At 39.1% G+C, this 14,872-nt stretch overlaps 1 protein-coding gene across 9 annotated transcripts in view; it reads right to left on the bottom strand.

The window, feature by feature from the left end:
- Window positions 1–2,331: 2,331 nt before the first annotated feature.
- Window positions 2,332–14,872, bottom strand: part of atp2b3b (ATPase plasma membrane Ca2+ transporting 3b) — a 46,445-nt gene continuing 33,904 nt past the window's right edge. For 3 of the 9 annotated variants that reach the window (XM_058410338.1, XM_058410340.1, XM_058410342.1), the window contains 3 exons: window positions 11,811–11,964; window positions 8,585–8,602; window positions 6,281–6,452 (listed from right to left, as the gene is read on the bottom strand). In XM_058410338.1, the coding sequence (XP_058266321.1) occupies window positions 6,427–6,452; window positions 8,585–8,602; window positions 11,811–11,964 (198 nt within the window). In that variant the 3' untranslated portion in view covers window positions 6,281–6,426. Of the gene's footprint in view, window positions 6,453–8,584; window positions 8,603–11,810; window positions 11,965–14,872 lie in introns of all 9 variants that reach the window. The other 6 variants (XM_058410335.1, XM_058410336.1, XM_058410337.1 and 3 more) reach the window with 3 other exon arrangements.

Genomic DNA, 14,872 nt, shown 5'->3' with positions numbered 1-14,872 from the left:
TTATTTGGTCTACAGTATCGGAGAGAGATGTGAACTTTTTAACTCTGGAGCTTTATTTCTTGTTAAAACGCCTCAGGCTGCTATGTTTGTTGTATTTCTAGTGGATTTCTAATGATAACTGACCCATATGTGACAGATAGCCACCCGATCTGCCACCTCTGACCGAATTGCACTGCACGTTACACGCCACCGTTTTGCACGCGCACATTTTGTTATGCATTACACTGCTCTTAACATCAGTACCAAATGTGTATCATTTTCTATGAATGTTTGTGTTATATTTAAGTATGGTACATTTTATTAGGACTAGCATCATTTACCACAGCAATTTTCCTCGGAACTAACTAAACCACTTTTATAGCATGCACTTAAATCTGTACAAATATATACTTTTATATTGATTATCTTGGTTACTAACTTAACTGCAAATTAGAGCATGATTATTAATGAGTAAAAAGTATTTTTCATATTATGCAATTTCATATAAAGATTGTGGTTTATCAAACTCTACCGTAATATTCATAACATTATGAATACGATTACTATTACTCAATAGCATTATGAATATATATATATATATATATATATATATATATATATATATATATATATATATATATATATATATATATATATATATTAATAAATAAAAGTCCTGCCTGGATACTTTCTGGACACTGACGCTATTTGCGCATGTTCAATTCCTCGCCGTATGCGCATGCCTGATACAAATAAGACGCTTCCGTCAATCATTATTACAGCATCTGATCACTAGGTGGCGGTAATGTACAATTCAGCACTGAAGATGATGATGATGATGATGATGAAGAAGATGAGCAAATAAAAGCCTGTGTGTACACACATTATGACCACCTGCCTAATATTATGTTGGTCCCCGTTTTGCTGCCAGAACAGCCCTGACCCGTCCTGCACTGTGTATTCTGACACCTTTCTATCAGAACCAGCATTAACTTCTTCAGCAATTTGGCCAGCCTTTGCTCCCCACGTGCATCAATGAGCCTCGACCGCCCATGACCCTGTCTCCGGTTCGCCACTGTTCCTTCCTTGGACCACAACCCAACACCCCACAAGAGCTGCAGTTTTGGAGATGTTCTGATCCAGTGGTCTAGCCATCACAATTTGGCCCTTTTGGTCAAACTCACTCAAATCCTTACGCTTGTCCATTTTTCCTGCTTCTAACATCAACTTTGAGGACAAAATGTTCACTTGCTGCCTAATATATCCCACCACTAACAGGGGCCATGATGAGGAGATACTCAGTCTTATTCACTTCACCGGTCAGTGGTCATAATGTTACGCCTGATCAGTAAATTAAAAAAAAAAAATTAGTATATGCAGTCATACATTTTTGCATAGCGGGACAAAACCTGGCCACATAGAAGAAAGCAAAGCATTTCATGATATTCTATTCTCCTGCTTCATTTGGCATTTTTATTTTATCTTGGTTTTTTAAAAAATAACAGTTAGATAACGTTCTGTATAGGTTCTCTTTACGTTATTAAAAAAAAAAACACCTCCCTGCCACATTCTGAGAAGTTTAGTTCATGGTTACAAAATAAGAACCTACAGAGAACGTTTCCAGAATATTATTATTTGGTTCATAAAAAAATAACCAAACAGGAACCATATGCTAAATTTACTGTGGAAGGTTCTGTGTTTGTGAGTGAGTTATTTCCACCAACACAAGAATATTTTCTGATAGGGACAATAAGGCAGTTAAATCACTTTTGATAACAAGGTTTACTAAATGTTGTAAATGTACTTAAAAATGATAATACACTTCATTCATTCATTCATCTTCAGTAAATGCTTTATCCTGCTCAAGGGTGCAGTGGTTCTGGAGCCTGTCCCAAAAACACTGGGCACAAGACAGAGAAATTCTCTCCAGATCGAAAAGCCAATCTATCACAGGGACCCATGCAGATATTTTAACACGTTCCAACTCATGTATAAATGTTGGTTTTGAAAATGTCAGGAAACTGGAGAACCTACATGAACACAGGAAGAACATGCAAAAACTCCACACAGATAGTAAACCAAGTCACCGACACACGTTCCTTCACCGTACCACGCTAATAAGAGGACACTTATCATCAGTGGAGTTAGTGAAAAACGTTGGCTTAGCAATGATCTACTATAAAATAATCAACCACTCTGACTTTAGGATTTATTTTCCAAGAATCTTATTGCTTCTGAGTTTGGCACAAATGTGTTGATAATTATTCTTTTCATGCATGTGTGTTCCCTTAAAGAAATGATATTTAAAGAAATAAGAACAGCCACACAATGAAACACAACCACAGACACTGGTCAAAGTTATTATTGTACAATACTTTGTTTTTTTTGTTTGTTTTTTTTTATACAGACAAAAAGTGTTGACTTATTTTCCCAGTAAATTCTTAGATTTCCATACAGTTTAGTCTACAGTATACAGGTGTGTTCTTTCATCATATATAGATACTTTTTCTCTTAAGTAACAGGCAGGTAATTATTAATATATTTAATAGTCTGGATGTTTTTCTCTTCTTTTATTTTTATTTTTTTTGTCTTTTTATGTTCATCGTAGCGCAGTAATTGTATGCTCAGGAGAATGTGCAACTGTCTGTTTTTTTTCCATCAGTTAAAAGAGCACTGCTGGAAAAACAATAATAGTTATATAATCATAATAATAATCATAATAATGTACAAGATGTTTAATTTCAATATTTTACAAAAAAGAAAGCAAAAGAGAAAATAAAGAGGGGAAGAGACAAAGAATAAAAGGGGAAAAAAATAAATGTGCTTAAGTTGTAAACAAAAGATGCACGTGCACATTTTGGCAAAAAAATGTACAGCATTGGTGCAGTTGTACAATATTTTATAATTTTTATATTTAATATATTATATATACGCTTTTCACATTTTTTCACCTTACCTTGAGTGAACTTCCTACAACAAAATGGAAAAAAGGCAGACAATGGAGTTTGAGTTTTCCTTTAAATATTCCTTCAACACTTGGAATTTTCATCTGGGGATAGTTGAGGTGGAGCGTTGTGAGAAATCCTAAATATGACCTAATATAATTCATCCCTCGGGTGGAATCGGAATGGAATTGGGGCTACAACTTGGTTAGTTAGAAGTGACAGCCTTCGAAGACAATTATAGATTTTATTCAAAGACAATTATAGACTATTTTGATGCAGTTAAGCTTTGTTTATGATTATATAAGTTTAGGCAAAGAATACATCATAATCATGAGTTAAGCAAGTTTAGTGATCATTTCTGCCTTCATTGGCCATCGATCCTGTGAGCTGACTGTGTCGGTGCATTGCAATGGGTCCATGCTTCCTCAAAACCTGCCAGCGCTCTCAATCCATGAGACTCCACTGGTACTGTTAGTAACATGGACCCTTCCAATGCTTTGAACACCTATGGAAAGAGATCAAATATTTACCCCTGAAGTCATTAAACTGGGTGGAGAATTCACACTTTGCCAGGTTCAAATAGTCCTCCTCCTATGTATGCTGAAATTTTTTGAACACCCATCAGCTCCAAAATCGAGATCACAAGTGGCCAGGCCACCCATTTTAATCTGTGTATTCAATGACATGTACGAAGTAGTAAGAGCCAGCCTCCAGTCTAAGGCTCTGTTCTGTAGCTATAGAAGAAAAAGGGCAGAGGAACTGGAGAAGAACATTTGCAGTCAAACAGCACATCAATGACCGTAAGGAGAAATGGATATCCACCTACCGCTGAAGAGACAGTGAAAAATTGACCGTTGAATATGGACCATCGTCAACAGACAAACATGAAGTTATAACAATGATGGCAAGGTGTGCTATGATAATCAACACATGCTCTGCACAGACACCACTGAGCAATGCAACGACATGATCCATCGACGTTCATGCTTGCATTGTACACTTTCGATATTTGCCAGTTGCTGACAACTGAGCGCTCTAGAAAAGTATTCTATACAGATAAAGGATTTCTGAGAGCCCTATGTACATGTTATCAAGCTTATTTCACAGAGCTGTGGACAGGGCAGTCTGTTGCATAAGTGCCAGTCCTATTTCCCAGATGATTGTATTGCATTGCAATGCATTGACTAGGAGCATTATGATCTTGGTTGTGCCAACCCGGAATTTTACAGTGTACAAGGACTTTGTACTCCCTGGCACTCAGATGAATGGAAAGTTAATGGAATGTACTCAAATCTAGTGTATTATTATGGATCATGGTGTCATGCTTGTCGTGGTACGTTATGGCATTTGAAATTTTTTTTTTGGTATCCTGTTTCTGTCTGATACCAAAACACCTATAGCAAAGAAATGTGCGTTTGCATTTTATCAGAGTCCACTGGTGGCCACAGGGATGGTTAACCTTTACAACGAACCAGTGAGCTCTGATCGTGTGCAAAAGGTGATGTCAGTCTCACAGATTGTCCATCATCATTCATTTCTATGACATTACGCACATGATGAAGATCGTGCAGAATACGTTTCTTATTCTGGATCAGATCCTGAAACCACAGTCTGCAGTCAGATGTTGGACTTGATCACAGACATGTAGCACTACTTGACGATGTGAAATATAGCAAAACATGAACTGAAAAGCAAAAGTGACCATGAATGAATTTAAAGGGCCAGAAAGCATTGGTTATGAGTGAATCATAGTACTTCACAATGCTTTAAAGGGTTAAATGCATTTTGTTGGTGAAGTTTGCAAAACAAAATGAACAGTCCAAAAAAAAAAAAAAAAAAACCGCAATGGAATGCTGATACTGGGCAAGTCCACATCCAGTGTAAGCTGTATATAGGCCAGTGTGATCACAGTAGTGACCTCAGGCCTGTTCTCATATGACTAAAAGTTGTCAAAGCCTGCTATCAGTGGATATGCTGTGGGTATTTGCCCAAATTTTCTACCCTGTAGCAAATTTCAAGCAATACACGTAAATGTTTTTTTTAATGCCAAAAGAATGGCTTTGCATTTAAACAAATCTGATCTCCAATGAAAGTTTATCAGTTGAACTTAGCAACAGGCAGCCAGTTAAATTTGCTTACATTTTCCACGAATATAATTTCATTAATGGAAGAATGAATGGCAGTAATGTTTAATTTTGTTTTGCTATTTGTAGACGCATTAAAATGTAATTATTCATAACTTTAAATTTATTGTATCTTTGTTTTTTGTTAGTACTTATTTTTTTTTAGTTTTGTTTTTATAGGTTTTTTCTTTTTTATAGGACAGACACAACACATATATACACACAGAGAAATAGACAAAGCGAGACTGAAAAAATGTAGAGCAGACAATAAACAAACAAACAAACAAACAAACAAACAAATAAATAAATAAATAAATAAATAAATAAATAAATAAATAAATGTGTTAAAGCTACTCCATAAAGCATTAGTTATATTGTAATAAAAGTTGTATTTTCAAATATAGTGATGACAATCTGAACACTAATGGTGATAATAGACTGTAGAACTAGTTATGATGATGGTAATAATAATAATAATAATAATAATAACGTCAATAAAAAGTGGTGTGATTTGACCTCTTACTCTGCCTTTATGTAATGCCTTCACACTCTGGAAAGTCAAGTCACAGATATGATTTTCCCGTTAAACATCCTATCTGGCATGACACCCTTCTCCTCTATATCCTTACATCTTAACATATCTGCAGATTTTTACGTGAAAATAAACCATTTCTGTGTTGCTCACCTTCCTACCCTGGTGTCAATTACCACAGATGCATGATACACTGACCTCTTCTCAGGACAGTGAGAGGAGGCAGTGCATGTGTGAAGCTGTAAAACCCGACAGACTCGTGGGACTTTTTCTGGGACAGTGATTTGTGGTGGTCAGAGAAAATGGGTAGATCTTGTGAGTTGTTTGAAAGTTGAGCAGATCAATACTGTGTCCCCAGGAGTTCCCCCATCATATCACAGATATGCAAATGAAGCAATGATTATCTTGTCTCTGCTCTGTATCCAAAGTCCATCAAGTGCCCTTACTCTGGAGTGCAGGCAGTCAGAGTGAAGTCTCCAGGCTGAGAAGGGGGCACATCTGTCGGGAATGGGTGGTCCAGTGTGCGGTGTGTTCTGTGGGTTGGGTCAGGTGGTACACGCTGCTCTGATTAGCGTTGTTGTTGCGGTTAGGGGTAGCTGGGAGGCTGTACTGGCGATAAGGACGCGGTGGGGGGCGGGATCGTTGGACCGGAGGAGGTGGTGGCTTGCGGAAGGCCGGGTGTAGGTGGTGGTGGTTGTGCTTGGACAGCTCCGACTCATCGTCGATATCTGTGTCGTCGATCAGCGGGATGTTGTGCATGAAGTCGTTGATGAGAAACTCGGGATGTGCCATGAAGTTGTGGATGGAATTCCTGGACTCAGGCTTCTCGATGCCGTCATAGAGGGAGCTACGGAACGCTTTCACCACCCGCATCTGAGTGAGAGGATGGAATGTGGAGAAGGAACAAGAGAAGGGCAAAAATAAAAAGAAGAGTATAATATGTAGGGATTGAGAAGGGAAGGGAAAGGACAAGAAGGAGAAGAGGAAGAGGCAGGAAAGAGGTGGAGTGGGAAAAGTAAAAAAAAAAAAAAAAGATTAAAAGGGTGTGTTTGGACAGAGGGGTGGAAGCAAAGATATCTCTCAGTTTGTATCTGGAAGTCAGAGCCTTTTCTGGACATGCCTTATAATGCACAGACAGCTCAAGATCAAGTTGCTGCAATAGTTATTCAGTTTTAACGTTTAGGTCATTTCTTACATTTTAGAAATATAGAATTTCTTGAATAATTTTTTTTTAATTTCTTATTCCGAATATTTTAAGCAAGTGTATTTCACATATCTGCATTTTTTCATTATTTAGCTCTGAAGTGAGGCAGTTATGGCTCATCTTTGGTCATCTTTGACATATTTTGCGCAACAAGATCTTAAGAGTTTCTCAAAGAAGGAGAAATGCCAAACAAATCAAAACAAAACTGTAAGCGAGGTAGCAGGACATGGACTTATCCGGTCAGTTTATCACTGTTAATCAGTCAAGACGATGGATGTTCATTCTCATGAACTCAAAATGGAACACACCAGGCTTCACACGGACAGAGACAGATGGAAGCGCACAGGTACGAATACATTCAACACAAAATGGATGCTTGCTATGTGTGTATAGCAACCAATCAGAAGGAAACGAAAAGTGTGACAGACACAAGCAGACACTGAGAGACAACAAGTGATGAAATGACAAAAGGATGCCTTAATACACATATAGACACACAGCCAAAGGAAGAGAGGGTGGGTTAGGATCTGCAACAGAGTTCTGAGTGGAGCATTAGAGGTGAGAAGGTACACAGACGAGTGACCACGGTCCCAGCTGCTGGGACGGAGGGGTGATGCACCCATAATTCACCCCCAGTCAAAAGGCAGCATGACTGATGCCTCTAGCAAATAATCAGGGGTGTGGTTACGTCACACATATGCAAATAAAGCGGCAGCATTTTAGTCGGTGGGACATCATGTTGTAGCATGCAGAGCCTAATGAAGCCATCGACCAATGAGTGTTAAGGTGGAGTGTGATGGAAGAGAAGAGTTTGCGTCTGTGAGAGTGACTTATGAAAACGTTTATTGGACAATGTGATCCTGAACCTAATATTATTAGAATCCTGGTAAGTGCTGTTAAAATACTTTGCAGGGATGTAATGCTAATGGAATGCGATGGGCTTTGTGAACTGTAGAAGTAATATGGCGTCTCACAGCCTGATTAGTAGACGACAGAATGCGATTGGCTACACTGTGATCCTGCTAATCTCAGTAATTCTAAAATTTATATTCTAAAGGAAAATTAGACCCTAGTGTCATTTCTTGCCAATCCATGTGCTTGAAACCAAGTGCTGTGACAGCAGCACTGTCATGCTGACAAGATCAGGACAAGCCCAGTAAACATTAGCTTAGTGGCTAAGCCTCTGAATCCTTAATTAGTGGCTAAGCCTCTGAATCAGCACCCACAGATCGCTGACTTGGTTCAGTATAATATGGTTGTCCCTGTAAGCAACATAATTCAGGAGCCATTCTGAAGCATGCTAAGTAGTACTGGATCATTCTGCATGGCAGTGTGGAGCGGTTCATTCAGGGAGAGAGAGAGAGAGAGAGAGAGCAGAGCATATTTTTTTGACATGCAGCAGTGCAGACAAGTGCAGAAGGGTGAAAAGAGGAGCTGATATATTTCACTTCAAGCTGAATAATCAGGAGAAGAGTGGAGCTACAGGAGCCAATATGAAACCAACACACACACACACACACACACACAGTGATGTGCTTAGTCCAGTGCAGCTGTCTCATTCTGTTACAGAAGCAAAAGAGAAGTGCATAAAGAAAAGAAAAGGAAAGAGAGAGTGCATGATGATGTGCAGCCAGTCTCATGCTGTAAGGACAAATAAAACAAAGCAGTAGGACATATACACACGCATTGCTGATGTATATAACGTTTAAAGATGAGAAGATTTAAGTGCACATTCCTTTGCTGTGGCCAGCGGCTGGTGCAGCCCACCTCTCCCACCCCTCTTCCCCAGTCAGAAACTCACCCAGCAAAGGAAAAGAGGCTAAATGAACCAGAAAGAAACAAAGATTCAAACAACAGAAAACAACAACCAAACAACCAAACAGGAAGAAAAAGTCAAGCATTTGGTTAAGTGCTTATCTGTTTTTCCAAAGAGCCTGTTTGTTAGCAAGAAACGAAAAGACCTCCTGCAAATCTTGAACAATTTGAATATTGTTCTCGTTTTTGTTGTTTTCTTTTTGCTCTTTGTTTTGTGTTCTTTATTTGTTATTATTATTATTATTATTATGAATATTATTTTGCATGGATACAGGTAAACGTTCGAGTATAATGCCCACAGTAGAGGAATGGAAGAAAGCAAAAAATTGGGTGTTAAATGATATTTTGTCATTGCTCTGGATGCTAGCATGCCAGATTAGAGTCCACTGTCTCCCCACACTGTCCTTCAAAGAAAAAAATGCTTGATGGAAAAACTTGATCATTAAATAAAAAAAAAAGAAAAAAAAAAAGAAAAACGAAACAAATCAAAATATGCTCCATTTAATAAATAGATATATATTTTTTTCTCCCAATGATGTCCTGCAAATCATTTGCAGCTAAATAAGGGTCACTGAAGCAAAAAACAGAGTGAGTAGGAAGCAGAGGAGAAGAAGTGCTTTAAGAAGCTGTGATGAAAACTGAGAGTTAATGAGGATGACCTGTTTAAATGAATGAAACCTCGCTTCCTGGATGATCGTGTCATCATAAATTCATGTCAAGTCCAGGTAAACTCCGGAACTTGCATTCTGAGAGTCGAGATCATCAGCATGACTAACAAATTAGCTATGGGTTTCAGTGGAAAGTGACCATGAGGATGTTAATTAAAAAAAAAATCTTAAATAATTCTCACTCTTATTAGCCCGTTAAGACAATGATGAAAAGGCCAGATTTACTGCAAGTAACCAAAGCTTCAAGCAACAGGAAAAGCTTTTATAACTCATGTCCAGTTATAAAGATTTCCCAATGAAAACCCTCTTCAGCACACACACAGTGATTGACAGAGTGTATGTGCATTTGGCAGTGGACTGTTACCATACACGGTAAATGTTTGTACAAATGAGAGCGCTAACAGGCAAGAGATAAACATGAATATCCATCAGTGGCAGTGTCCTTTTCAGCCTCTGGTTCACAGTGTAAGCATGTATTACAAAACCCCATATGAGATCAAGCATGATTTAGAAATCTGTACAATATCCTATAGACACTTTTTAAGCTTCCAACTATATATAAATATATGTTACAGCAACAGTTTTCTCACTTTTATTAATTAATGCATAATTAATGCTAAACTAACACCTGTTAGAGGATAGGGGGCTGAAAAACATGTTAGTGACTTCTACTTGCAAATCTTAATGTAACCAGAAGAGAAAAAAATCAGGTGAGTGACCGAGGTGACTTAAGAGCCAGGCACTTAGCGGATGGGAATGGGTATGGGAGACTTGAGAAGACACTCACACACACACACACACACACACACGCAACTCAAGATGAAATGGGATGGGACACATCCACATAAAGCATGAAGTGATATAACATGTAGTAACACACAGAACAGATAGCTGTGGGGTATGAGGTGAGGAGATTTGTAACCTGCTACCAAAGTTGAGACGTGCAAACAAAGTTGAGATGGAGGGAGAAAGCTAACAGAAAAATGGAAAAGCTAAAAGCACCTCGTTGTTTGAGAAGCTTTCCAAATTCGTTTTTTTTTGTTGTTTTTTTTTTTAAATATCATGTAAATCATGAAAAGAAATCTCAGACAGAACAATCACTAATCAGATGGGTACGGAATGTTTACTGCTATAGCTGTTGTGTAATTAATATATAACATTTATAACATATTTCATATTCATATATATATATATATATATATATATATATGTTAAAAAAGATCATCTTAATATTCCTGAAAGAGGACTTGAGAGTTGAACAGGTAAGCCTAGAGAAGGAGGTAGAAGACAGGAAAAAGAACAATCATAAAGGAACGATGAACCAATGGTACAGAGAGAGAGAGAGACAGAGAGAGAGAGAGAGAGAGAGAGAGATTAAGAGCTGACGGATGGATCTGTGGAGGTAAGAAGTACAGAAACATTAGGAGGCGCTTTCACAAAATCTCAAACTGACAAAGCACAACCTGCATTATTTAAAATAACCATGAGGAAAAAAGAGATAGAGAGATAAAGATCAGAACTTTATAGGGCTTATACTCGAAGGTTTACCCCTTGCACAGGGACGGAGCGATTCCCCAAACTTTTGTATGTTTAATTACTGGAAACGGTTTTGGCTTTTAGCTTTGTGCCACAGAAAACCACGCTTGACAACAGAAACCTCCCGTAAAAGAAAAGAAAAAGGGGCTGCCATGTTCTCTCTGCATTTCCTCAGATCATTAATATATTATTTTCTCCTCTGGGAGCAGGGACAGTGGTTGTGCTACATGGTCAGATGACAGCAGGATTCCATTTCTATGCACCAACGTTCTACAGGCAGTAATATCTGCTCCCATGTACTTTGCCAAACTTTACGGAAGTATAGATAGATTAGGATGGATGTCTACTTGAGCTCTTGTTCCATTATGAATGATTACATATAGCTCTGAAGTGGATGCTGGAATCTGCATGTAACCCAACCCTAAGAGGGGAAACTCTAAACTGCAAACATCTCCACGTCAGAGGAGCCGACGAGGCACATAACAGAGTGCACTGATGCTGTTAAGTGCTCTGATCGAATAAAAGCAAAGAGACAGCGGCAGAGTGTGTGTGTGTGTGTGTGTGTGTGAGAGAGAGAGAGAGAGAGAGAGAGAGAGAGAGAATGGCTTACTTGGCCCATCCAGAGGATACAGAAAACACAACCAAACCCAACAAACAAGGAAAACCGAACAGCAAGAGGAGAGCACCGACACGGCAAGACGGAGGGGTGGGAGGAACACGCAAACAGCACTCCACACAATTACACAGCCCAGCTTGCAAAGAGCCACTCACAGAAACCACAATAACCACTTTCCAAGAAAATAAATAAATAAATATATATATAGAGTACATGATATACACTGCACAAGTGCAATGTGTGTATGTGGGCAAGCAGAGTGTTTCTGAAACATTTATTCTGTGTGTTTCCTGTGTGAGAGGTGTGCGTTTGTCTCTGTGTGTAATGTGTTTGGATGTTTCTGTGTATACAGTGTGTGTTACGTCTGTCACAGGGAAAGCAGGGGGACTCACTCCCAGGGGCGGCGCTTGCATTGGCAGTGGAGAGAACTACATGAGTGGGGGTAGAAATATTGGTTACGTCATGGAGCTGGCTGAGCACAGAGGAGCGCCGTCTCACTGCACCCTGAAACGAACCACTCCTCTTGAATGTACTCACTACCTCCATCTGCAGGAGAGAGAGAGAACCATAACACACACACACACACACACACACACATACACACATACACATATATACTTCAGAGAGGAAAGGACAGAGCAAGTGGTGAAATCCAGGAGGAGAATAAATTTGTGGTAACACTGTACCAAGTGAAAATTGTTATATATGGCATATAAAAATGATTACCGCTCTTGGACATTCCCAACGAAGCAGCTTCAAAGTACAGGCACAGATATTCTTCAGTATAAGCATTAAAACACACTGTCAAGTCCATGGGAAGATATACTGCAACTGTTTCGGATCAATTCTGCTTTAAACCAAAATCTAAAGCCCTAATTCCTTCATTATGCTCTGGGGATGTAACTGAATATGAATGCACTATATAATGTGTTCTAAACAAATAAAGCGGTACTATTTTTGGGCATCTGGTTATGACTACAGGTGTTCATCAGGACTGGGATCACACATGGTTACTTTCAAAAGCTGAGCAAGCGGTCAGATACGAAGCTTGCATGACAGAGACCATGTTCAGATTAACATTAATATGAGTCGCTGCAAAATTAATTCACAGTGTTCGTTTATTTGTTCTTAGTAACTGGCTGATCCGCGTCATATCGGTTTAAATCAGGTTATTATTTTGCTTGTGCTTTGCCAAACAGAACTGAGTAAATTTGTGAGATAATACTGTGGGGTACGTACAAGACGAAATAATAACTCAACTTTCTGAACTCGACTGTATTTTTATAGAATTTATAGACTGTACTGATAGATAGATAGATAGATAGATAGATAGATAGATAGATAGATAGATAGATAGATAGATAGATAGATAGATATATACACTATATTGCCAAAAGTATTCGCTCACCCATCCAAATAATCAGAATTAGGTGTTCCAATCACTTCCATGACCACAGGTGTATAAAATCAAGCACCTAGGCATGCAGACTGTTTTTACAAACATTTGTGAAAGAATGGGTCGCTCTCAGGAGCTCAGTGAATTCCAGCGTGGAACTGTGATAGGATGCCACCTGTGCAACAAATCCAGTCGTGAAATTTCCTCACTCCTAAATATTCCACAGTCAACTGTCAGCTGTATTATAAGATGGACTCTAGAGCAGTGGAGACGCGTTCTCTGGAGTGACGAATCACGCTTCTCCATCTGGCAATCTGATGGACGAGTCTGGGTTTGGCGGTTGCCAGGAGAACGGTACTTGTCTGACTGCATTGTGCCAAGTGTAAAGTTTGGTGGAGGGGGGATTATGGTGTGGGGTTGTTTTTCAGGAGCTGGGCTTGGCCCCTTAGTTCCAGTGAAAGGAACTCTGAATGCTTCAGCATACCAAGACATTTTGGACAATTCCATGCTCCCAACTTTGTGGGAACAGTTTGGAGCTGGCCCCTTCCTCTTCCAACATGACTGTGCACCAGTGACCAAAGCAAGGTCCATAAAGACATGGATGACAGAGTCTGGTGTGGATGAACTTGACTGGCCTGCACAGAGTCCTGACCTCAACCCCATAGAACACCTTTGGGATGAATTAGAGCGGAGACTGAGAGCCAGGCCTTCTCGTCCAACATCAGTGTGTGACCTCACAAATGCGCTTCTGGAAGAATGTTCAAAAATCCCCATAAACACACTCCTAAACCTTGTGGACAGCCTTCCCAGAAGAGTTGAAGCTGTTATAGCTGCAAAGGGTGGACCGACGTCATATTGAACCCTATGGATTAGGAATGGGATGTCACTTAAGTTCATATGCGAGTCAAGGCAGGTGAGCGAATACTTTTGGCAATATAGTGTAGATAGATAACTGGGGAAAAAATTATGACAAACAAAGTCTCCAGTTTTGGCCATGCCCACTTTAAATATTATTATAATATTATTATTGAATATTGAGTATATTATTATAGTTATGAATATTTGGAGTATTTAGTGTCAGTGTGTTACACACTTGCAAAGCTGCAGAGGTGTGTGTGAATTTTTAGTTTCAGTTTAAAAAAGTACAATAATAAAAAGTGGTCACTAAATGCCACTGAATAAAATTTATATGATTAAAGTACACACTTCAAGACATAGTCTCTAGCCTTTCAACAATTACACCAAATGAATGGACTTTTGGTCTACAACAATTAGCAAGTCACCCTTCATTTAAACGAAGGAAGGCATTAGGGTAAAACCTCTCGTACACCTGCAGGGGAATCAGTGCTCCATTAACCTGATTATCTCTGTCAGAAGCGCAGTGATGATGGCTGGAGTGTACACTCTTTGCGAGAGTCACCCTTGAATTAAAGCCTTGATCAAATTCAGCTGACTGATGATATGTGTTTTGCTGCTGTAATGTGTGTTGTGTTTTGCCAACTCCGTGTCGAGCAAGGAGAGGATCGATGCAAATCGTGTAAGGGGCTTTGTTAGCACTTCTGTGATGCCACCCCTATGTTACATCCTGCAGTCTTCATCCATCATAGTCATGTATATGTGGATTTCAGTAAGTACAGCAATAAATGTGAGGCAGTGTCAGCAATCCCTAAAGACTGGGCGTGTCAGTGAGTGTGAATGTGAACGTTTCTGAAAGTCCCGTTCTTTCTAAGACTATCTGCTCAGTAATGCTGGGACTTTACATCTATGAGTAATCATATCTAGGAACACACAACATCTGGCATCCTCTCAAAACCCCCAGTCCATAGACTTAATCTTCCTAGAGGGATACAAGGACCACCAGGGGTTCATCGCACACACACAAAAACATGGAATTACAGTGGTGAGAATCACCATCAACTGTGCTAAATTCTAATATATCTAGTATATATTACATTAGTTTTTAAAAATTTTTAATCATGTTGGTTTGACTGTAATCACACTTTAAATACAGTGCTGTTCATTTTAACATTGTGTACCTAGTTCTGTTTCTGTGGGTCA

This window comes from Hemibagrus wyckioides, linkage group LG15 (genome assembly GCF_019097595.1).
Source record: "Hemibagrus wyckioides isolate EC202008001 linkage group LG15, SWU_Hwy_1.0, whole genome shotgun sequence".
NCBI classification, from domain to species: Eukaryota; Metazoa; Chordata; class Actinopteri; order Siluriformes; family Bagridae; genus Hemibagrus; species Hemibagrus wyckioides.
Note: the sequence above shows the minus strand (reverse complement) of the source record. Positions and strands in the feature narration are given on the sequence as shown.